Below are 27,959 nucleotides of genomic sequence, written 5' to 3' on the forward strand. Positions count from 1 at the left end.
TGTTACGAAATCGTCGCGAGCGACCACCGCGGTCGGCTACTAGTTTAGTGTGTTGTACCTCGCTTCGTAGCCGAGATTACGAAAACGTAGTCGTGACATCCAACGAATGACCTTATACAGATTATTTGTTTAATTATTACATTTTCACAGGCGATATTTAGGGGTCAGTAAATTATATAGCGTGACGCAATTAACAATATATATTTAGTGTGGAGGAGAAAATTAGTTGAAATCGATCATTGGATAGAAAAAGAGAATTTTAATTTATAGATGGTTAGTTAAATATCCGGCGAGCAACACTGAACTTTCATTTTTTTTTATAGAATAGGAAGGCGGACGAGCATATGGGCCACCTGATGGTCAGTGGTCACCAACGCCCATAGACATTGGCATTGTTTACCATCGCTTACATCATCAATGCGTCACCAACTTTGGGAACTAAGATGTTATATGTATGTCCCTTGTGCCTGTAATTACACTGGCTCACTCACCCTTCAAACCGGAACACAACAATACCAAGTACTGCTTTTTGCGCTAGAATATCTGATGAGTGGGTGGTACCTACCCAGACGAGCTTGCACAAAGCTCTACCACCAGTAAATTTCATGTACTTAATTTGTGTCTATAATCTTGTCCTTGGCTGTAAGATAAATTATCGTGAGGAAGTGTCTACTAACTCGCATTGGGGCAATGTGATGGAATAAGCTTCGAACATTAAAAAAAAACTGATACAAAGCCTTGCCTATGGCATTTTTACAAAACCACAAATCGGTGTAACAAGTCGTGAATCACTTTTAATTTAATTTTAAAAATATTTTTTATTAAAAGCTCTATTATTACAGTTAAAATATACATATAATACCTTTTACTAATAAATGTAGAATTTATACTGAATCCACTATATTGAATTTCGACTCACCTCACATTCCTTCATAACGAAGTTTGAAAATCAATTTAGAACGGCTTATATTATCTACCTGTGTGAATACGAACTGGCTGTTTTTCACGGTTTCGATCGTAGATTTAAACTCTGCGTTGTTTTCAGCTTATAATCAATTGTCATCGGAATGGGCAGTGGAATATTATTACATTTAAATTGTCGAGAATATATAATATAGAGGCGTTATAACCTCCAATTATATTAAATCGTTTATTATTTTTTAATTATCCCGGGGATTTTATACATATAGCTTTCGCCAGTAATACCGCGCGTGAGGCAAGAGGGGCAGGAGTTAGGTAGCCTATGTAGCTTAAGGTATAAGCCAACTATATTCCAAAATACGTCCAAATCCGTTTCGTGGTATTTGCGAGAAAGAGTAACAAAGATACATCCATCCATCTTCACAAATATGTACGTTTATAATATTAGTAGGATGTAATCAGTAAATAAATGTTAATATTCAACAAACTCCAGCAGTGGAGTAAAGCAGCAAAGGCCGAATCTTTTATTATATAAATATATTTTGCGGTTATAACAACTTCGTATTAACTAAAACTTCTTGACAACTTAAGGTATATAAAACCTATTACTTATTACAATAATTGATAATAAATAACACATAAAAATTGGTTACAAGTACATCCGACTGGTATAGGTTTCTTCTATAGGCGAGCACGAGATAAATTGTTTATACAGATGAAGTAAACGAACTCAATAGCTAAATGCTTGCATGGATTTAATCGAATCTTTGGTCTTCGAAGCATAATATCTTTTTTTATGCTCTGGGTAGGCGGACAAGCAATTGGATATCTGATGTTGAGTTGCAACCACGGCCCATAGACATTGGTAATGTAAGAAATATTAACCATTACTTAAATCGCCAATGCGCCACCAACCGTAGGAACGAATGTATTACATCCACTGTGCCTGTAGTTACGCTGGCTCACTCACCCTCAAAACCGGAACGCAACAATACTGAGTATTGCTGTTTAGCGGCAGAATGTCTTAAGAGTGGATGGTACCTTATGTATGGTCATTGATATTTGATACTACCAAATGATTTATTACTAATATAACAGTTAAAGATACGCGGGGACATTTGTTACTGTAATGTAATATATATAGTACATATATATACTATATATATTCGTAGTCGATATAGCTCACTTCGTGCATTTGTACGAATTTTTGGCAAGCGCATTGTTTATAGGCCCGTGTGGTTGACATACGGTTATGGTAGGAGATAGATCGTGTACCAAATTTTAATCGAACATAATATGGCACGTGTAATATTTAACGTGCCGCCGTATTTGGGTGGTAGAAAAAGTTTTGTAGGTCGAAAGTATAAATCGTAGATATATAATATTGTGACGTATCATTTGTAAATACAGTAGTACACAATAGTACAGTGGGTAGCACTTTTAGATCTTTGCTAAATTTCGGTGATTCAGGTTTTTTTGGAATTAATGTCGCGAGAAAACTTACTACAAAATAATAACAATGAATTCAACTTTCTATATATGTATATAAAAATAAATATATAAATTTTATTTATAAAACTTCGACAATTTATACCATTTTTATGCCTTATATTGATAGTTATTGTATATATATGATTATATTAATTTTACAATGTTTTATATTCTTCACCTGTTGTTATGTGTGGGTTAAATCTTGCTACTGAATTTTAAACCGGTTTTAAAAGGTTTATTTTTAAATTAAATTAACAAATATAAAAATATTGCAAACGATAATTTTTCTTTGTAAATTTGTGAGAATGTAATTATGCCATGATAAAATAAACCAGTGTGGTTACCATACTGTCTCGCTCTAGAGAGTAAACTAGTAAAATAAAGACTTTTATACTGATAGCTGACAGCCACATCAACCACGTGACGTACAGACCAAAAATGCTTTTTTTTATAGAATAGGCAGGCGGACAAGCATATGGGCCACCTGATGGTAAGTGGTCACCAAAGCCCATAGACATTGGCATTGTAAGAAATGTTAACCATCGCTTACATAGCTCACTCGCCCTTCAAACCGGTCCACAACAATACCGAGTACTGCTGTTTGGCGGTAGAATATCTGATGAGATAGTGATACCTATCCACACGAGCTTGCACAAAGCCCTACCACCCGTAAATGCAATGCTAATGCTATGTACGTATATAAATTATTGAATACTACTTGGTTGCCTGGAAGAGATCGCTATGTAGCGATATAAACCAAAGTTGTATGCTACTTAGGTTGTATCCATGTGTACAATAAAGTATATTCTATATATCTATCTATTAGTAAAATAAGGTAATTCATATTTTGAACGGATCGGTGCCGTTTGAAAATCAAATTCGGCGATCTTATGTTTTCAACTTAAAATAACATTATTATATAGAAAATTTGTATTCTATGCTTTTCTCGATTACAGATATCCATCACGTGAACATAAAGTCAACGATAATAGAACAATAACTTACATAGTTGACATTATCAATAAATATTCTTTGTCATTCTCTTTTTTTCTTATATTCGCCGGGAGGGCAAATGACTCTACTCCGCCTGATGGTAAGTGGTAGTAGAGTCCAAACGCGACGACGGCCAATACAGACGGGAAGAATGTTCTGCACTAGCCGGCCCGCAAGATGCCTCTTCTCTAAAAATTAAAAATTATGTTTTTCTGTGAAAGTATTCAATATGCTTCGACAGCCAGACATTTTGTATAGTTACGAATACTGGCCGGGTCAGTGAATTGATATTATATTCAAAGTGAATACAGGTGGGAATGAATTGCAAATTCGTTCTGAGTGCGGTTTTCTTATTTTTTTTTAGATTAGGTTTATACAAGTCTAGCCTTATAATAACACGCTAGGAGTTGTAGTGGCGGGTTGGCTGTTAGCTCTCTCACTAATTAGTTTGAAATATTATTCCGAGTAATTAAGTAAATATTGTTATATGACTAATTGAGCTGTTTTGCTGACTAATGTAATGCAATTGGGATTTATTCAATTGTATAATTATTATTATAAAAAAAATAATTGTTGATAACTTCACGTTTTAATTGCTTAAGTGACGGGCCGGTTGGCGTGGTTGGCAGATACTTGCCTTTCACGCCGAAGGTTGTGGGTTCGATTTCCACCCAGGACATACATTTGTATGTATGAACATGTCTGTTTGTCCTGAGTCTGGGTGCAATTATCTATATAAGTGTGTATTTACAAAAGAAAAGTAGTATATGTAGTATATCAGTTGTCTGGTTTCCTTAGTACAAGCTCTGCTTAGTTTGGGATCAGATGGCCGTGTGTGAATAATGTCCCCGGATATTATTATTATTATTATAAGTAATACATAATAATAATAGGTATTTAATAGAACATAATTTCGTGGTAGTTACTGAACCATATGACCATATTGTCGTGAGTGACGCAGGTCCGATTCTGTCTTTGACAGTTCGGTACATAACACATTATGAGCATCGTTATAATATTTTTTATTCTTCAATATTATGTACTTTAAAAAAAAATGTTTTATGTTTATTCTCAACCTTTTTTTTTGTTGCGGCACACTTTAAACGATTTCTACATTGGGCAGCACACAAAAAATATGTAATTATAAAATTTCTTTACTTACCTATACACACTGTGTAAAATAGATACCGATCCCAATCAAATTTTATTGATTTAAATATTTATTCCTGTTAAAAGGATTTTTCTTTTTAAATCATATTATTTAATAATATTAACATAATTATGTCTAAAATTTGTTGGTTCAGAATCTCTGATTCATACTAATATAAAGTCAGTGAGTTTGTATTGTACTTTTTATAAATATGATTAGGAAGAGTATGCTTGCGTTTGATATCACAATTATTGAGGGAGGTTATATGCACACAACCCCTGAGGACTAATATTTCCCGCAAACCACTTCACACGCGTGCGGAAACTAGTTTATTATAATGTAACGTTATACAAAAATTATTCTCTCTTCTTTATGTATATAAAGAGATAATGTGTAAATGCTTTACCCCTATTTATGTTGTAGTCGGTTAGAAAGAGAAAGTCTTAATCTACTTTACTTTAATATAATTTACATGGGTAGATAATTTATTAGAAAATCGGTTTTATGGTAATTACGGTACTAGAGCGAGCTTTGACTATTTAATTCTAATTACTTAATTATTGTACTGAGACTCGCTGTTGCATGTGATTTCGTACGTTTTAGTTTCCGGATGTGATATATTTTTATAACTCTGAACATAACACATATATACATAATTAATTTTATTGTCGTGTCGTATTACTAATTCATATGACGTTTGGATACACAGATATATAATTAAATTAATATCAAAGATTACAATTATAACTAATAATAATAATATCCTGGGACATAATTCACACACGGCCATCTGATCCCAAATTAAGCAGAACTTGTACCGTGGAAACCAGACAACTGATATACTACATATACTACTTTTTTTTTGTAAATACATATTTATATAGATAATTACACCCAGACTCAAGACAAACAGATATGTTCATGAACACAAATGTCTGTGTGGATGGGAATCGAAACGAACACCTTCGGCGAGAAAGGCAAATATCTACCAACCACGCCAACCGGCTCGTCAATGCTATTTAACATATTAACAAAAACCTCTTAAATATTTTTTTTTGGTCCAAACTTAAATTTGTAAACTTTACTCATACAATTCTTATTTTTAAAATATCATATAAATAAAAACTTAATGTCTTTAAAAGTCGAATAAAAATATAGCATAATAATAAAATTAATTTTAATGACTTAAGACGTTATCACATTTGTTAATTCTAAATTTAAACATGCGAGATTATGATCCTTAATATTTAAAAATATGAATTTTATAATAATTAACCATGAACGTCGCTAAAACTAGCCGACAGAACTAGCAGACAGGTGACAATGCCAAGCTTAAACTTTCCTAGAGACTACTACACTGAAGCTTATATATGACGTTTTAACGCATTGACTTCGATACTTGGAATTTGGTATGGTAGTTAATTAAAGATGACTACAAAAATGCGGCGAAAATTTGAAGCACAGTTTTTTCATTTTTCTGCGGTAAAAGCAGCCAGTAGTAGTAGCACGGCCAATAAGCATATAACTCTTGAACGCGTTGACTTATAAACATGAAATTTTGTATGCTAGTTGATGAGAGTTACCTTAAAGAGGTAGTATGTTTACTAACTCTTTAAGGTGTATTTAATTGATTAGCATACAAAATTTCAAGTTTCTATTTCAACGCGTTCAAGAGTTATAGGCCTTTTGGTAGTTTTTATGTAAAGTATTTTGTTTTTATTTTTATTTTACCTCAAGTTTAATTTTGATTTTATTCTTATGACTACTGAATATAAATGCATAATATTTATAATATAGCTATATATATATAAAGACTTGAATAATTTTTTTTATGGATTCGCTTGTGTAGTTCTCAGCTAGTTCGTATGCTATGCTATTTTATGTAATGATTTAGTTATTGTAATTGTTTAGAATGGACGTGATAATGTTTAGAAGATACTGAGACATGCAATACAATCATTATATACGTTTGTGTGCAACACTCAACGTCATTGTGACGTCAAACGTTTTCAGATGTCAATGGCACGGCGCGTTACGTCTCGTAGCGAGTCGTTATGAGTCGAATATAATTATGTTTATTTATATCTATAATTGTCTGGATTAAATGACAGAATATACGCTAATATACTTATTGCAGTGTATATAAAGAATTTGATGAAAATTGAAACGTTCTTACCTAAGTATAATATATAGCCTGAATTCATTGTATCGTCTGACAAATCAAGTGTCTATAGACACTTGATTTGTCTTGAACTGGTATAAAAAAATGCTCTTATTTCATGTTCTTCGTTGAAGAGAAACATACGTAGTAATCGCGATGGAGAAGCGTGGTGGAATAATCTCGAATATTCTCATCAAGTGTAGAATACCTCGGTCGTTAGCTGGACATTAACAAGCTGTTACTTTAAGTGATTTGCACGTTTGTCTTTATCAAAAATATCCCAAAAAAGGTACAAGCTGCAAAGATCTCTTTAACAGGAGAGTAAAGAGCAGTGGAACATTCAGGGGATGTTTGATGTTATCTTATATCATCTTATCTTCTAAAATTTATTTAATGTATCTCGGAAACGGCTCTAACGATTGGGCTCAAATTATGTATTTAGATAAGGTTTTGTTTTTAAAGTTTATCTGTATTTATCTCTTCCCTGAAAAGTAGAAATACTATAACAAATTATTACAGACGAGAATCTCAGCCCAGGTAGTATATTGTAATATCGAAAAAATATACATAAAATGTAATTGGATACGTAATATAAAATAATGTCGTTATTTTGTCTTTGTATATATATATATGAGTATATGTATAATCCTCGTATGTATTTTGTATACATATTTAAAAAGGGAACTTATTTTTTCATTTTTACTACACGTGTATAACGCGTTATAAATTAAATGTTTACAATATAAAGTCGTAATTATGTTCTCACGGACCTCAATTAATTAATTTGCTTTGAATTCGCATTACATTTGTTTCGAATTAGTTTGTTTTTTTTAATTAATGTATTTAACTTAGCTATACTTAGTTAGTTATACTTCTCCTTTGCTAGGCGTAAATTTAAATTTAATTTACAATATATATATATATATATATATATAATATATATATATAATATATAATATATATATAATATATATATATATATATATATATATATATATAATAATAAGTTCATTTCCTATTTCACGATATCGAGTACTAAAATCGATTTTTATTAAAATCTAATCAAGTTGTTCAATTATAATTAAATAAAAAAACACGAAAACACAAATGTTTGCATTTATAAATTCAGTAACATAATCGACAATCGACGTAGTTTAAAAAAAAAAAAAGTTTGTATGTTTGTCTACGCATTCCTAAACTATACATCCGATTGTGATGAAACTTTGGTCAGGTGTACTGCGTATACAAGCGAAAGCCCTGGGTATAAAGAAAAACCGGTTTTTTATGTTTGACCCTCAAGATAAACGTTTTACGTGGGCCCTTATTTTAACCGTGTGAAGCCGAAACAGGTAGCTAATTGGTTATGAAAGTCTTATAATTTCATATACCGGTGAATTTATTTTTTTATAGTAAAGTTAGGCGGTTAAGCATATGGGCCATCTGATGGTAAGTGGTCACCAACGCCTATAAACGTTGGCATTGTAAGAAATGTTAACCATCGCTTACATCGCCAATGCGCCACCAACCTTAGGAACTAAGATATTATGTCCCTTGTGCCTGTAATTACACTGGCCTATTTACCCTTCAAACCGGAGAACAACAATACCAAGTACTGTTGATTTGCGGTAGAATATCTGATGAGTGGGTAGTACCTACCCTAGACGAGCTTACACAAAGTCCTACCACCAGTAAATTCAATTACAATTATCCTCGTGGAGTTATATAAAATGAAGTTAAAACTAAATGTTTGAATAATATAGCACTCCGTTGTCATGGCAACATGATTAATTCTCCGTCCATTAGCGGTTGTGTCTTTACACAATACTTAAAAGTTTAAAATAGTACAAACTTCTGAAACCTTGGAACAGATCGTAACTGCCGCGAGTGGCATAATTTATTTATATAAAAAACTGGTTTAACTCATTTGAGGTTACGTCGATCCTCCTCAACCGGTGGATTGTAATCACAGACCAAGAAATGTCGACCATTCATGTATGTTTATGAAAAAAATAAAATATACTTTTGTGAACGTTAAATCGTATCGTACGTTATAATAAAAATGATATACGGTTCTCGAACGAAAGCCCATGAAAACAGATTTTCGTTAAAGACGTAAAAGTTATTACGGAATAAAAATAAAAATAAAAACTTTTTTATAATTTGTTTATAAACGTTCCTATTTTGAAAAGATAACTAAACTCATTTAGCGCGAAATACAACGTAAGATTAACATCTGATAATATGTTACTAAAACATACCTACTATTGTTGCTAAGCGACTAAACTCGCCTTACCTTGCCTTATTTAGAAGTTTAGAGATATTTGCGAATGAAATAACTAACTATAAGTTACCTTTATGGTATTTTCATTATTTTATTAATATATTTACAGATATTTATAAATAATTAATCTCCCACGTCTATGAATTACATATATATATATACTCTGTTGCCTTTTTAATTCTTCAGTCACGCTTCGACCCAAGGTCGATCATCAGCGAAGTACAGCGGGAGGCATTAACCAATGTCGTTTTTGGAACTAATCATAAAAAAAGACATTATAAAAATTTATGTCAAATTTTATAAATCCCTTACCGTAATATTTTGTGGATTATATTTTAACTTATGTGCTTTTTTAATGCCTGTTTAAATATAATATTTCAATTATATGTTAAAATTATATTTACGATCTGTATAATATAATTATTATGTAAAATGTTACGTTGCTATTTAAGACGGTGAATGTGAAATGTGTGTATATATTTTTTATAAAAAAAAAACATTAAACATTAGTGATGCGCGCACACATACACGCACACAGGCATGGGTCGATACACATTCAAACATAATATCTGAAAATAGAAGTATTTATTTAAAAATACTCATTAAATTTTCTTAGTTATGATTCCATAAATGCATGCAAAATGTAAGCGTTTATTTACATAGATATAATTTTTGCCGCCAATTATTTGGCAGATGCTTGGCACGCTGCACTCGTGCAGCTTTATAATTCTAAATTGTCTGTAATGTTGCCATTTCAAGCAACCCGTCCAAATTGGGAATAAACACATAATATCTAACAGCATGAAATAAAATATGATAAACCAGACATCGTAATGAAAACGCTCACGAACGTTTATTCCTCATTTTATAAAGTATGATGAAAATGTACATAAAATAAAAAAGGGAACCTCGTTCATACAAATATGTTGTAGGAAAAACAAAGTTAAAGCACTTGGCAACACAGCTCGTCGGCACGGGCATCGCACTCTGTAATAAAGCTACACTTAACGATCACAAGGTCGTTATTCAATAGTGAAATTAAACGCGCTTAGCAACAATGAACGATTTACATAACTGGGCTGTGCTCACTCTTAATTAAGTTTCATAGTTTGTTGCGATTCACGGAGCTATAACCTAATGCTTGATTTTATTAATCCTGTGGTAATATCACCTTGGGCCATGGTGAATCAGGTTTGGTTTTTGCTTACCCATTGCCGAGTTTCGAGGGTGTGATAGAACTTCAGAACTAGTTCTGTTCGAAAATATATTAAAATCTTTGATTAGAGATAAATATTTGTAATTTTTTTCTACGCTTAATGAGTTTTAAAATTTGAAGTCCGTAATGTAATGTATTTATAAAATGTCTTCCTATAAGATATAAATGCTATCAATATTCTGTATTAATATATCATATATTTATATAAAGATAATTTCAAAAAAAAAACTCATAAATGTTTCCACATGTCACGTATATTTTACCATATTATTTAAAAAAAAACTTAAACAAGAAAGTTTTGATTTCATTCGATGCAAGAGTCGTTTAATTTTATATAAATTATTTTGTGAGAAATTAAGGAGACGAACCCATACGTTCTTAAGTGAGCCATATAAGTCATTCAAAATGTAAATTAAGTAAATTCGTATTTAGTTTTGACAAATAATATCTAAGATCAAAAAAAAATATTCTATACCTGCTTCATCATGATTTTTTTGCTCAGCTTTACAAAATATATGAGCGTGTTTTTAGTTTTATCGCATAAATCTCACAAAGTTATATATGTTCTATCCTACGTTACCAAAGATTTTTGGCAAGATTACATTTTAATATTTGAACACCCGAATAAAATTAAGACCGTTTTCGTCCGCTGCCAAGATTTTCAGGATAAACTATTTCATTGGGTTGATATTACCGTCGTCTGAGTACGAATCTTTAAGTTAAATTAAAATAAGTTCGAGTTTTCGCGATGTTCTTTAATGTTTGAACTTTTTATCTCTTCCGAAAGTAACTAATTCCCTTTGACATGAAGATACAATCTTTATAATTAATTTTATAAATTTACATTCTACATTGCTTCAAAAATTTCGACACTTTTAAAATTAGCATAACGACGGAAAATATGCTGCTTTTAGTATGTTTTCATTTATGAATTTATAAATAATGCGATATCATGCGTTAAATTTATTTTAAAGTAGAACGATCAAAAGATAGCAGTACCAGTTGGAATCAGTTGTAACTTTAATTCATGTGGTCAGAGTCCAGACGAAAGTCTGCGGTAGAAGTAACTTATTCAATATGTAGGTCAGTGGAGGTGACATGATTAAATTGCATCGACATTTCACATAATTGCAGATAATCCCCGCTTGCTTGACGCGAGTCAGCGATGTTTGCCTTATTGTAATTGGATTCCTTTAGGTTGTTGCACTTTCCTTTTAAGTCTGCTATTGTGAATTCCTCGTTGTGCGAACAATACACTATTAGCAACTACTAATTTTTGTTTAATCTGTAATTTATCATTTCGATTAAATATGATATCTTTTTGTTAATTATCGCTTTATAAATTATTGTGATGCTCGTTTGAATTGGATTTATGAGTGCATAAATATATAAATCACATGCTTATACAGTGAAATGTTTGACAGCAAATTATGTTGATCGCTAATATTAATTTTAAAGACGGCTCATTTTGAACGTTTCATTTAATCAACTGTCGTAAAAGCTATCAGTTTTGAATGATTAACGTTAATCGATCAATATAAATCATCTTAAATTCGTAAGATCTCCATTAACTAGTCTAAATGAGATGTTGTATGAGATGAGATTTAAGTGTTGACAGGTAAAAGTTTGCATATTGCAGTCACTAACGTAACGTTCCAATTTACGAATGATATATTATACTTAGCGGGTGATTAGTTGAACAATACTCTGTCTTCTTCTTTCGATTGTCAAATCAATAATGACAGAAAGAGCGAAATCGGTGTTAAACTAAACGTCCGCGAAGCAATGTTCATAAGTAAGGCCGTTAATTATCAAAAAATAAATGAAATATCTTTATTAGTCTTTAGAAAATTTTTATTAGAATGTTAATACTACCGTTATACATGTAGTTATATATATATATATATACATCGGTATATATATATATCGGTATATATATATATCGGTATATATATATATATATATATATATATATCGGTAATTTTTTTCCATTCAAAACCAACCAATAGTAAGAATGACAGTTATATTTCTCAAGAATCGCCGCTATATTTTGCTACATCACGTAATGTTACTTGAGTTGCAAGTGTAACTGCCATTACTTTAGCGGTTTAAGCTGTGCAAGTACATAATTGAGTACCTTAATTGAAGTCGACTCCGCAAATTGCATCTTTCGAAAACAAATTCATTGTTATTCAAGCAGCGTCGAGGTAAATAGCACCGTTTTAGATGATAGTAGTTAGACATGCCCAAGATTAGCTCGGTCTGAGTTTACTTAAACAAATCTTGTCAGACCACTGAATACAAATACGCAATACTAATTTAAGTAGCACTCAACGTTTCTAGCATAACTAAAAAGCTTTTGTCACTTTCGTTTTAGCGGTTAAGTTACCTTTTAGTGGCACCCCGAGCAAACACCAAGGTTTCTATGAATATAACTAAATTAACGGCAACGACCCTACGCGCTCATGACAAAACCATCACATTTACATCGCACGACTGTAAACTAAACTATATACCTTAATATTTGACCTGTTCGTGTTTTGAATGTTTCGCTTTTTAAATTATTCAGACTGAATAAATAGATATATCATCTTTTTCGGTTGTAGTTATTATTTACATCCAGTTTTATATTCTACGTTTCTATAAACAGACTAAATTTAAATTGAATAGATATGAATATTATATTTTTAGTATACATATTTGGACAGTTATTGCTAGCTGCTATCAATGAAATACGATTGTCGTTACATAAAAGTTGCTTTTGAGAACAGAAAACTTGTCTCATAATAGCCATTTCATGTCGTGCCAATCCATTTGTCTGGGCAGCGTTAAAGTTGGTTCTCATTTACGGTTTTTTAATTTCGTGTTCCAGTCAGAAATGTTACATCACATGCTCGCCATTTCTCAACTTCATTAAATTTTCTATGTTAACAACGTCTGGAGGTTTCGTGAAATGAAATTCAAGCTTTCGAATATCTATAAAAATTATGCGAATGGTTATGTTTTGTCACTGATGTTTAATCGACTTAAATTTGTCTAAATATATCTATCTAGCTATATGCTAATTTATGCTACAACTAGATCGAAAGAGAATAAATAGTAACAAAGCTTGCCTAATCATTTTCTACTTAACACTGAATGATAACTTTAATTTAGAAAGCCTTGCATTGCTATAAGTTATGTTATTTAATTTTATCTTTCAGAAGGTATCTGTTGTTCCTCACTTCTACAAACTTAGAATAACCAGTTGATAACGGCAATGGTACTCAAAATTAACGTAATTAATGTTAACATGATTAGTCGTTAGGTAAAATATTTGTAAAAGGTGACAAAAATTCACAAAGATAATACGTTACAACTTTGACAGAGGAAATAAATTAAGTACCATTGTAATGTATGTAACAAAGGAATAGATAAACGTGCCCCTTAAGTCTCACTAAAATAAAACTAAGATATAAATGTCGATAACAAAAGCGAGCTTCGGTCCAACTTTTGGTTTATTTTTTTAGAAACAGACGATCGTAAATTTATATTCGAAGTGAAGTAAATTGAAGGTGTTAGGTTTGTCAGGCCCACAAAAGTTCGATCTTTTGTTGGCCGAGTGGAAATTTAGTAGAACCGGTAAATAAAAACTCTGAATATATTATATTTGTTAATCATAAAACCGGATGATCGTGTGGAGATGTGCCAAATACAGTTAGAATGTTAATTAGATTTCAATAATAGCATTTTGTTAAAATTGTTATGAAATAGAAACATATTACCCAATGTTGTACTAAATGTTTTTTTTTAAAGGATGTCCAACGTTTACTTATAACTAATGATGTATAACCAATTACAGGAGAACACACCATTCCCTACTACAGAGACGAAAAGTTTTTTTTTATATACAAACTAATTTTAAAAAAGAAATAAGAAATATTTAAATTAAAAAAAAAGAAAAACGAGAAGTTGTTTCAAATAAAGTTTTAAACGAAATAACTTTTTAAACTAAAAGACACTTTTCATAAACGTCCGTCACAACCAATGTCCAGTGTTACTGCAATTAAATTTTGTTTTGTACAATTCAAAGATAAGTTTCGAGATAATTTAAAATTTTATAAAATCTCTTGAGAATTTGATTGTAAGTTTAAATAAATCCCATATTAGTTATGAGTTGCGAAAGGTTTTACCTGTAATGTAAAATGTAGCGTTCTAATGGAGGTCCATTTGTTCATTTCCACTTGTCGTCCTTGGTGTAGCCATTACTATCTTGTAGTGAATCGTTGTAACAATTTGAAATTTATCGCATCCGGACGTCTCTCGGCTTAAATGTTCTCGATATAAATTTTGCATTGAATCTTATCTCTCTCAGACTTTCCATAATTTTGCATTTCATCATTTAGATTGTATATGTCACTATCTATCATTCGGTCATCGACTTAAACATTACTTGGAGTGTCAGTCGAGTTTCATTATGTCGTGTGTAATTGAGCTGAATAAGACAAAATAATGGGTTTTCCTTAAATTTAATTTCAATTATTATTTAATACATGCTTTTAAGTTTCTTCCCGTCCTATACAATGAGTTTTCCTCTGTTTTAAAAGAATAATTCTCACTAATATGAGTTGCTTTATTTCTCATAAATTTTCGTTACAACAAATCAAAATCAGATGTATTTTTAGTTAACACATTCTGATAATCTATTATTTCTTTTAGAACTACTGATTTATTTTTCATAGTAAATTTAAAAATATCTACATTACTTAACTTACCGCAGAAACCTATTTGAAATTGCTTACATAGTAAGCAATTTAACGTAGCGAAATTTAAATTATATTAAACAATTCTAGATTTCTAGATTTGTTATTTAGAGAATTCTTTATTGTCCATTATAAACGGTAAATAATTAATTAACTTCGTTTGAAAGTTTACATTAACAGAGTTATAATTGATATAGTTTTTTTTTTAATTTGTCTTTAAGTGTCATCGTGAAACTAAATATATCAATACAAAGAATAGCATATAATGTTGCTGATTCTGTTATATATAATATCCCTATTACGTAATTGACACAATATCGAAAGGATTAAACTACTTGGTATATATTTAAAGCCACATGTGCGAATGAGATAGTAGTATAACGCCTCCGTATTACTTAAATTTGGAGATAGTGTACAACAATCGGCGTCAATACTAATAGTTTTCGTTTTAGTTGATACTAATTTGTTCGAAGGAAAATCATTGATGACTTGTCCAAACATCAAACGGTTCCACTAACCGTTAACCCACGTGACTTGCGTCGTAGGACACAGAAAATATCGTTATACATTTATACGTGTGTTTTCTAAAACTGTCATTTACGACATTTTATGTTTTAAGATATATTGGTGGTCGCTTGAGTTTTTTAACTATTTATTTTTAATATTGGTGATAATGTTATATTTGTCTATGCTATAATTGTGTTCGTCCAGCTATTCGAGCGTGATTGAGTAAAAAACTTCGAAACGCATTCGTATTTCTGTTATCAGTAAGTCTGTTTTAAATATATGTAATTAATAATATTAATGAAAAAGCTTGGAAAATTTTATAATGGGACATTGCATAACCTTTTATTTTAACCTTTCTTTTTGATCGATTGGTTGACGATCATTTGATTCCCAGTGAAATGTTTGTCAACAGTATGTTGTATGTATGATGCTGTATGATATTCAATGATTTTGACAATATTTATTGTTTCATTTTGCACTTGTAGTTTATTATATATGTAGTACGTGAATTAATTCTCTACTACAATATTAAATTTCGAAAACACAGGTTATAGTATGTTTAAGTATTATGTCTATTTTCGAACTTTCTTCGTAAATTTTTACGTACGTCCATTAATATTGGACGTATTAATAATAAATATTTTAATTGATGTCTATTTATTTATTATATCCAAAATTCTCTCGATATTTCCTTAACATCGACACCAGATATAACAGATAGGCTGATAGCCATGGGTTTTCCCGCTGAGAAGCTGGAGGGAGTTTATAGGAATCACATAGATGAAGTCTACAGGTTCCTGGAGCAGATGCACAAAGATCACTATAAGATATACAACCTCTGCGCGGAGAGGTCATACGACTCCAATAAATTTCACAAGAGGGTAAGTACCGTTTTTATTTGATTAGATTATACGCTAGATTTATTTTAAGTCAATGATGTTTTTGTATATTAAAATATATAAATAGCGTCTTACTGTTAATAACATTGTGTCTAGGTCGATATAGATGAATAACAGAATTTTATTCAGTTCGTCAAATATTCTGCATACAAAGCAATAGAGATTTTAATTGGTATACTCCTTTACCAATGATGACCCTTACGATCCAGCAAAGCCTGTTTATAAGCCTATATATGTAGAAAAATAACGTGCCTCGGAAAACACGTAAAGCCGTTGGTCCTGCGGTGTTCTTTCCGGTCGTGTCTGATTGCCGTCCGACGGATTATGAGAGTTAGGGATTAGAGAGTGCACCTGTGTGCCGAAATTGGTCTGGAGGACCTTATCTTAAGAAGAAATAAATAGAAATTATTGATGCGATTTTATCTTTACATCAGCTACCCATCCCGATTTCGTACGGGTGAACCAAGGATTTCAATTTTCATGTTTCTAACTTTTTAACGATTTTCATACAAAGTTAACCCTTAACGACATCAATTTTTTAACCGTACTGGTTAGATCCTAGTATAACGCGTTCTAACAAAATCTTGAACATTATACATATAAGTAAAGGCGTCAGAAAAAAAAACCTGGCGATAAAAAATAATAAAAAGAATATTATTAAATCATATATGAAATTATTCAAATTTCGAATTTGAGAGTGTAATTGTTTTAATTAAGAGAATCATATGATTCATCATCAATATTTAGCCCATTGTGTTTTAACCACAGAATAAATATGTAATATTGGATTATTAATGCTCAAGTGAGATTTTTGAGATAGTGTTGATAGATGCCCCTTTTTGATAAATTTTCTTTGATGTTTCGAAGAAGTATATATACAGAGAAATTGTTAATGACTTGGAACCACGCGGATGTATACGTCAGAACCTCCATTTGACCCCACGAGTCAGGGATACTGGATATCTACCAATTAATATAGTTAATGATATAACTTCCTAGATAGGTGGCTAGATTATGACTTGTTACGAATTAATTAATAACAACGATTTATTTATTATTCGTATTCAGGAAATCAAAGTCTCGTATTGGTATGCTGATATCAGAAGCAGTTATATATATATATATATATATATATATATATATATATATATATATATATATATATAAAAAAATTTGTAAACAAATGCGTAAGTAACTGAAGCAAGCTTGAAACTCAACTAACTCCTCCAAGAATTTTTCAATTCCAACTGATGGTTCCAGAGATTAGCTCGTACAAACGATAAATAAAAAAACTCTTCAGCTAATCACATTCTTACGCCATACAGCGATACTTAGCATTATTGTGTTCTGGTTTGAAGAGTGAGTTATCCATTGGAACTACGACGCAACGGACATAACATCTTAGTTAAGATACCACTAACCTATTATTTTGACGAAGGGTTAGTAAATATTTCTTACATTGCCGATTTGTATGAACGATGGTGACTATTTACCAAATTGTTCCCAATTGCCCGTCTATCTATCTATTTTATAAATAGAATCTTCGTTTCAGATCCACACTTGATTTTAAATAATTAATATAACGTAGCGTCGGAAAACCGTGACTTTCATCATGACTGCGTTTATTGCAGTTAATATCAGCGAACACGTAACCGTGACTCATAGAGACGATATTCCTACGTGACGACACCCTCGTAACCAGACCTCAAATAAAAGAGATGATTACTATTGTGCACGCGATAATCGACGTAACGTTTAATTATATTCGATAAACGTTTGCCTCGTGGATATACGTTTAAAGGATAATGTCATTTAATTACAATGCAAATATCAATTAGCAATGCGTTTTCCTTGTAAGTTATTTCATACAAATTAGATCCTTCGTAGGATCTGTCATTTAACGTTCATTTTTCCTCGAACATAAATTTATCCATATATTGATCACGTGAGGCGTCGCATTTTCAATAAATTAGAATTATAATAAATAAATAAAAATGTCCTTGAGGCTGAGTTTCGGCCTCGCCGATTATATTCAACTAAAACGATACAAGAAAAATACTCAGGTACTGTGCGTAAACACATTTGCATTTTTTCGTTTCTTCATCTTCATATCCGATGAGAACTCAAGAAGTTGGAACCACACAACAAATATTTCATTACGTGCCTCGCGATACGTAGGCTCGTATCGAGAATTTCCGAACCGAAGAAAAAAAGTTTTTAATTTTTATAGCCTCCAAAAGGTCAACGATATACTGGCCGTCTAGCGATGTGAAAGTCGGTTAGCCCGATTTTGGCCCCTTGGGCTATTATTATCACTGCTATCACATCTTTACGCTTAATTTCCTCTACATTAGTGATATTAGTGGCTCTCAAATAAAGACATTTTTTAGTATTCGTTAACAAAAATAGACTTGAGTTGAAAAATCTGTACGAGTTACCAATAACGATTTTTGTATCAAGTCAAATATACTTTATCCCACTAGGCTTATACAAGCACTTTTGAATAGTCATTTTACAGAATTATATTAATGTAAAGCCGGTATCACCGGTTCGGAAGGTAGATACTAACTAGAAGATCCGTCGAGAAACCCAGTAGATAGTATGCATAGTAATCAATTTTGATGATTATTTTTTATTGAATATCATGTACATCAAGAGTAAACGGGACTAGTTATATTTAACGCAACCTTAGGTTACCGCTTAGAGATAATAAACAAATGATTTCTTCAAAAGGTCACACAAGGCCATCAGATCCCGAACTAAGCAGTTCTTGTGCTTTGGAAACCAGACAACTGATATACTACATATATTACTTTTCTTTTGTAAATACATACTTATATAGATAATTACACCCAGACTCGGAACAAATAGACATGTTCATACACACAAATTTCTGTTCTGGGTGGGAATCGAACCCACAACCTTTGGCGTGAAAGACAAGTATCTACCAACCACGCCAACCGGCCCGCGCTGCCGTCTCCTTACAACGTTTAAGTTTATACATTTAGTATATAAACTGTTCGCAACCTTTAAAATTAACAGCTTAGGCCGTGTTCGACATTATTTTTATGTATCTCTGTCGGAGAGTCACGTTTGTTCCACATAATAAAATTATATTTATTACAAGTGTAATAAATAAATACGCGTACTTGTTAAATGGAATAGGAAAATGTTGCGTGTGTTCAGTTTGGGGTATATAAAGTTATACATAAAAGAAAAAAAAGAACTACGTATCGGCTCGTAAAGATAAATATCGATCTCGGTATATTATAATTCGACGATTCAACAAGCTATTCTGTAAGAGCAAACTCGAAACTCACCGCAGAAAACGTTCTCGATATGTCAGAATGTGATATGCGACATTGACCATTATAATTATAACATTTCAAGGATACACGCATCAAAATTGTATTTTACCGTGACTCGGCTGGTAACATTCCAAGGGCTGAGTTATAAAGAAAGTTCCTACAGAAAAGCACTACAGGTGTACTTTGATTAAGGACTCTTCTCGGTTGAGTCTACATTGCAATATGACAATATGTTACGTTATATAAGATTATTTTGTTTTTGGTTCAATCATTCAATCACAAGTGATTATAATATAATAATAAATTGCTGACGATGCAGAGTTCATAAATATAAAACACATACATATATATTATAAACGAAGCAAAAATAAGTTTTTGGCAAATGATTACTTTTGATTTTCTTAGAAATAAATATATGTAAAATGTTTAATTATAGATATGATGTAATAAAAACTTCTTAGATCCTAATCTCGAGTCTAAGATCGCACGTCCGGGAAAGTGTCAGACTATGTGTCGCCCTTCCTATTGATAACGATAAGAAATCGAGTAGGGTGCCTGCAGATTGGCGCGCTTTATCGTATCACACTGTTCTATTTGTAGCACAGATAACTCTTTTCTTTTATTTATTTTATTATTATTTATATTCAATTTCGAAACGAAAGCATGACTTCGAAATTTAAAACGATAAAAATACGTTCGAATTTAATTTGTGTTGTCCACATTTATTTCAAATTAAAAAATAAGTTATGAATACACAAAACCACATTCACAGATCAATTTATAATCGAAATTATAAATAAACAAAATAAGTATCTAAATAACAAACATAAATTTTCGCTTCTAATTTGTTGTATATACACATTATACATCCATAAAAACGGTGACCTCATAAAAATAACAATGGTCCTAACCGAAATCAGAACAATGCTGAAACATAACCAGCGAAAGTATCGAGTTGGTACGTTGTCACAGGATTACGTTGTAGGTACCTAAAGTTCTATTTCTACTAAATGGGTAAGCATGAGACCGCATACTTGGTTCTGTCGACCGCAGGCCTTATCTTGTCGAACGAGTTAAGCTGGTATAACATTTGTATAGCAAGCTATGGATATGTTGAGCGATGCTTTTTTTCATTATAAAGTGACGACGGGTTGTGTAGTATCATGCGTCTGTTATCATTTTCAAATAAGTAAATTTGAAAAGGTTATCTTTTGATACTTTTGAAAATGGTTTGTACGTCATTTTGGTTCTGGATCGGTATTTAATTGCTTATGTGTTGACAATTGCGAATAGTCGTGTGTTTTGATTATTTAACTACATTGAGAATTTTTTTTTTTAAGATGTCACCTAAAAACGATAACAACATTATATGTTGATAATTTCAATGTTTGTTTATTTTCGATAAATAAATGAACAGAATCGGATTTCAAATCTTTTTTAATTTATAAAGGTATATAAATGAGCCGTCTGACGGTAAACTGCCTACCTTGTTACCCCCTCAACCTGTTGCCAAACACCTTTGGTGGTGGAATCACTAATAAATGGTACCACTCACGGTGTCGTGTGTATGGGTGGGTTATTGTAATATTAAGCAATAATTCTTTCCGATTAGCGTTGATATACGACTAGAATATATATAATCAAGTAACTGCCTGTGAATGTCCCATTGGTGGGCTAAGGCCTCCTCTCCTTTTTGAGAAGGTTTGGAGTGTATTTCACCACAGTGCTCAAATGCGTGTTGGTAGAATTTCAATGAAATTAGACGCATGCAGGTTTCCTCACGATGTTTTCCTTCGCCGTCAAGCACGAGATGAATTTTAAACACAAATTAAGCACATGAAAATTCAGTGGTGCTTGCCCGGGTTTGAACCCACGATCATTGAACCACTAGGCCATCTCGGCTGATATAATTACATATATATATATATATATATAATGATATAATTATACATTCTTAAATTATTGAAACATCGAAACGGTCGTTATCAGTAATAGTGGAATGGAAGTGTGGTTCAGTGGAATGTAGGCGTTATATACCGCGAAATATCTTAGAATTAATTTATGATAACAATGAATAAACAGCGATCGATTTCGTCTGCGCAATGTCTAGTGCTTCACGGGCTTGTGTTATATGTTATTTGCAATTGTTGAACATGTTACATCATTTCGTTTGACCTCGGATTTGCACTTCGCTAGGGCACCGTCGATTAAACACGACTTCCACTAAGCTATTGCGCCATCATACCATGCGTCTTGAATTTTTATTTTTACGATATTTTCAATTTTATCTAGCGACAAGGCCTCGCTACCGTGTAATACAGTTTTATGTCATTTTAAAGTACATAATGCCCATATTCATTATAGATAACGTAAAATATTAAAATTTACAGGTTTTTTTTATAGAATAGGTAGGCGGACGAGCATATGGTCCAGCTGATGGTAAGTGGTCACCAGCGCCCATAGACATTGGCATTGTAAGAATTGTTAACCATCGCTTACATCGCCAATAGTCCACCAATCTTGGGAACTAAGATGTTATGTCCCTTGTGCCTGTAATTACACTGGCACACACATCCTCCAAACCGGAACACAGTACTTGTTACAGAATAAAACTACTATCAAGGGTTTCTTCTGACTAGTTTCCGCCTGAAGTTACGCCTGCGTTTTAAGGGGGAGGGGATATGTTAGGTTACCCTATATATTTTCGTGTACCCTTGACGACATGTTATGTTATGATAATCAGTTGAGCAGTCAACACTTGAAAGCGTAACAAACATACAAATAAACAAATTGATTTTCGCATTAATAATATTGATTGAAATCATAATAGAACTTAAAAATATATAAAAAATAAATATATAAAATAAACGAATAAAATAAAAACGTTTGTTTCTCAAATGTTATTCAGTTGATTTTGGTCTTTTTATTAGCTTCTAAAATTTAGGGGAAGTTATTTTACTTGTATGTTTAAGTTTGATTCTTGTACGTGACAAACATTTGATGTATATTTGTACCTGTCTACGTTGTATATTGGTTGTATCAATAATTTACAATACACGTTGTGAAGGCTTTTGTTGTAAGTCCTTATTTACTTTACATTCTCTTATCATGGTTACAATATATGTATATAAACAATGTTCGTGCTATATTTATATATATATATGTATAAGTATGTATATATGTATATTATGTTAGTATATGTTTGAGGCGCATTGGCGATGTGAATAGTATTTCATGCAGTGCCAATGTCTATGGGAGGTGTTGACTTACCTTCAGATGGCTCATTGGCCAGACCCCCTACCTGATATGAATTTAAAAAAAAGCTATATTTTACCTAATATTCGTAGGTAAAGCCGTAATTAAATAAGTTTCCATAAGTTTTTCTTTAAGATCACAATTGTTCACGAGTGCCTGTATCGCGCGGAGTGTGTGATAGTTTATCAGTTATCAGGGAAATTGGAGAGATTACGTAAACAATGAAGATGTTTTATGTGATATATCATAATATTATTATTATATGTGTTAGCGACACGTTTAAATCATTTTAATTATATGCTATTATTGAGATTGATTTTAATGAACACGTTATATGTTCCACAGATCAGTTTGTATATGCTAAAACGAACGAACGAACATATTTATATAAATATATATTTAAATTAACTTAAGAATGATTCTAACATTCATATCATTTTAAGTGTGTTTGTTTGTTACGCTTTCAAGTCTCAACTCAAACGATCATCGTGACTTTTGCATACACGCTAGGTACTCATGATTAACAATTCGTAACGTAGTAGATCCTCGTTTATTGTTTATTATTATTATTATTATTATTATTTATATATATTATTATTTATAGTTGTATTCTCTAACAAGTAACAACAAAAACACGTTACGTTGCAATCAAATATTTTGCAACTAAATAGTCTCTAATTGTATGTAATAACGCTATATATCTTAATACTGTAACTTTTGCTTTATATATGAAGTGAAGTAATCAGGTATTTAAGACCGTCAATGGGGTATTTGATAATGTAAGCCATAAAAACACCATGAGAGACCAGATCGCGTACAGACCAAATATATACTGTTAATTTTTTAAAATGTTAAGAATAAAATTATGCAATATATTTTTTTTTGGACAGTTGTCTGAAATATCCCGTTATTAAAAATTTAATATGATACAAAAGTTTGATGATTTTAATTAATTTCTATCCAACACGGTCTTCATAAAGATAGATAATATTATCAGTTTTTTTTGCTGCTTTGCCCGATAAGAATTAACGTACGATTAATTTAAAAAAAAAAAACAATCTCTAAACACACCTCCTTTGTCTTATATTGTAAAGATTATACTTTTTTATACATGTTGGATTAATTGTACTCATATTATCGTTTTATTTTTAATTCATTATCATTAATCCGACGACATTAATAATAGATTAGCTTAAGAAACAGTCTAAGGTGGATGGTCTGTAATAAGCAATTTTAAATAACGTAATTTATTTATAACTTTGTATTTTTAAATTAAAATTGTGTTAACGTTGGACGCGGAAGACTTTGTATGGCAAAATACATACTTAAATTTTGTATAACTTTGATCTAAAATTTCTAGGCTTTAACTTTTAAAGGATATTAAATATAACTTAAATAAATGTATATCTTTATAAATTGATTAAATATATGTATAACTTATGTAACTAATCAGATTCACCCCTTTATAAAGCTTCGTCAAATCAATTTCTGAAGCCATACGAAGGCGATGAAATAAATTATTTACAAATTATATTAAATGAAACTCAATAATCTCGTCGTTTGCATAATCTGTTACTTTTGACCATGAAGTTTTTTTTTTTTTATATATTCGTTTAGAAATAAATAACTACTTACATTTAGTAAAGATAAGAAAGGTCCAATTTACTTTTGATAAATGGTTTTTTGGTGCGTAACGTCTGTCTGATTATATTATACTAGCAAAATAACATATATCAGTTCCTTTTTTACCTAGAGCCTTCTAGGTTCCTATGTACTTTCCCCTGTGACTGACTGTATTTCACATAATTAACTGGTGGAAATTCAACAATTTATTGGTGGTAGGGCTTTGTGCAAGCTCGTCTGGGTAGGTACCACCCAGTCATCTGATATTCTACCGCAAAACAGCAGTACTTGGTATTGTTGTGTTCCGGTTTGAAGGGTGAGTGAGCCAGTGTAATTACAGGCACAAGGGATATAACATCTTAGTTCCTAAGGTTGGTGGCGCATTGATGATGTAAGCGATGGTTAACATTTCTTACAATGCCAATGTCTATGGGCGTTGGTGACCACTTACTATCAGGTGGCCCATATGCTCATCCGCCTTAATATTCTATATAAAAAAATAACCTTATAATTGTTTCATATCGCGTGCTATAATCACGGAATCCGGACCACATAAGATCCTTCGTGCTGTTTATCGTTGGTGCTATATTTTCACAGATTTGACATCTGCGTTCTGGCGCTTCAATATTTTTTGTTTTTTTTTTTTTTTATAATTATTATGTCCTGGCTTCGCACGAGTAGAATTCATGTACACGGAAAGTTTATATCGAAATGAGTTTAATTCTATTGTTTTACTTGTCCATTAAAGCTCCCAGTCGACATCATATTTTTCGACACTTGCAACAATGATCATCTTTGGAATTCACACTAAACCTTAATTTATTATACATCTAACCCTTCCTCCTGAATTACGTCGTCCAATGGTGAAAGCCTTATAAAAAATCCGTTCGTCAGATTTTGAGTTTATCACGACAGACAAACGCGACACTTACGCGTAACTTTTGCGTATTATGTGTACTCATATCCGATACTATTAAACCTTTTTGTAACTTATTAACATTAAGCCATTAAAATGTGATTAAACCACAACCATATATGCATATTTCAACCACTAGAGTATTAAATGTATTAAATTTTAAAGTTCTATTTGGTGTGTATTTTTTTCATAGATTAAAAATAGATAATTTTATACCCATTATGATGTGTTTCAATAACTATATCATAGATAATGTTTAAACAGAAAATAAACAGAAAGCAATAAGCAGTTCTTACATCATAATACATATTCATCGTTCACGTTGTTGTACGTTTTTTAAACACTTTTAGTGAGCTCGCCCACCACCCGTGTCACGACCGTGACCGCATCGTTACACAAATGTCATTATTTGTTAAGTCAGGGCTCCACTTATCACTGACTAGCGGCGCGGTCAGACTTCACTCAAGTTATACAATGTTTCAAATCTTATTTAACTTATTAATCTTAATAAATCATAGTAGTTTCTGTACTTCAAGTAATTTTATATCTTTATTCAAATGTCATAAAAGTTTTGAATGAAATGTTTACTGATTTATGTAGATAAATAATAATGAATAAATTGATGATTATTTCAAATACATATCTTTATGGAGCTATAGATAAAAATATATAAAAAAAATTACAGCTTGTTCATAATTACTATAATTCTTTTCTATAGCAATATAAAAAAATATAAATATATTGTGGAAGACTTAATAAAAATGCTTGATATTTTTTGGAAGCTATTCAATGTACCACCCACGTGCTCACCGGGAGAAGCCTCTAGCCGCTCTATCTCACCGTGTCATTATTTGTTAAGATCCAATGGAAATGCTTAAGTCTCTGGTCAATGACCTATCCCCGATTCTTGGCCACGGTGAAGTGTTTTGAGACGATTGAGTACAAATGAATGCAATGTGAATAAAACTTACTTTGTCAGTTGCATATTGAATCTTATTGATTATATCATTTCGATTGAAGTACACTTATATTAAGTTATATAAGAATTCTATAAAACATACTTGCAACTATAGTGTTAAATATTAAAATGATTAAGGCAATAGAAAATAAAGATACGCTATCGATCTATATATTAATATGTTACCCTAGAAAATTTACGTAAAATGTATTTACTGTAAAATAAGGGGAATTATAATTGATAAAATTTGAAAGGTAATGTACCATAGAATCGCTGTTAAAAATTGTCCCAAGTTCGACCAAAATAGGGCGAACTGTGACCATACGTTATAATATTTGCTATTATTATTAACAAGTTACCCGTACCGGTTTCACACGGCGGGAATAAGTGCACATAAAACATTTATATCGTAATACACGATATAACTCTTTTGGTTTAGGCGCACGCCAGTAAAACTCCCAGTCGGCATGACTTCCTACAATTCGATTCTGATACTTTGGGGTATTGTTGTCAGCTCCCTTTGGATTTGACGCTTATATATAGAGGAAAATATTAATATTCTCTAAAAACAGGCTTAGCTGGTATTTTTATTAGATAAAAATTAATGTTTCCTTCTTTTTGGTGAGTGTTTACCTAAAGTTCGTGTTAGCAAAAATGTTTTACTTCTGTTTTGTCCTTCCTCGAGGTTACATCATTGATTGCGGCCGGTTTCCCTTTACTTAGTTTGAAATGCAGGAAATTTTGGTGCGGTGTACGAAATCCCAATACGAGTCGCGACCGCAGACCACTTCCAGTAAAAGGTTTCTCAGGCGATTTTCTGAAAATATGTTAACCACATTCCCACATATCCAACGGAATACGTCTTCGGATGAATACAACATACATAGACTTGACGTCGTTGTGTTATTCGAATTATCCTGATTGCCATCGACTCGTCTTTACGTCATGTCTGGTGGGTTTTCTGTTATTCGACTAAAATAAATCATATTATTCTGATATCACCGGCGGTTTGGGCTAGGGCGGTCTGAAGCGTAATTGGCATTAAGATAAACATTATAAAAACATTAGTATCTTCATACATTTATCCCTACTCCGCTCTTAGTAGCCTTCGTTGTGAGTAGCGAGCAAATTGTAACTTCAGTATTACGCCTCGTAGACGATTCTATTAGCGATATTTTACGATATTATATTTTCTTTATAGACACTTATATTAATAACTAGCTTTCGCCTGCGGCGTCGACCGCGTTTTAGGGGAAGATGAATAGATGGTAGGTATTAAAAAGTAGGCTATGTCCTTAATTCTGATTCAATCTTGCTTCATTCCAAATGTTATCAAAATCGGTTCAGTGGTTTAACCGTCAAAGCGTAACAAAAAGATTGAGTTACTTTTGCATTTATAATATGAATAAAGATAATATTATTCAGTCTTCAATTCTTCTTTCTAGTGTGTTCTTGTATATGTTATGTATCTTAAACTACAAATTGTAAAATGTAGTGTAATTTTTATTTAAGGTAAACTATTTCATTTAGTTCTTTTT

At 31.7% G+C, this 27,959-nt stretch overlaps 1 protein-coding gene across 3 annotated transcripts in view; it reads left to right on the top strand.

The window, feature by feature from the left end:
• The window catches only part of LOC126771751 (phosphatidylinositol 3,4,5-trisphosphate 3-phosphatase and dual-specificity protein phosphatase PTEN), a 48,261-nt gene that overhangs the window by 7,375 nt on the left and 12,927 nt on the right, over positions 1 to 27,959 (top strand). For all 3 annotated transcript variants that reach the window (XM_050491832.1, XM_050491833.1, XM_050491831.1), the window contains exon 2: positions 16,171 to 16,343. In XM_050491832.1, coding sequence (XP_050347789.1) covers positions 16,171 to 16,343 — 173 coding nt within the window. The remainder of the gene's footprint in view (positions 1 to 16,170; positions 16,344 to 27,959) is intronic.

This window comes from Nymphalis io, chromosome 11, assembly GCF_905147045.1.
Source record: "Nymphalis io chromosome 11, ilAglIoxx1.1, whole genome shotgun sequence".
NCBI lineage: Eukaryota > Metazoa > Arthropoda > Insecta > Lepidoptera > Nymphalidae > Nymphalis > Nymphalis io.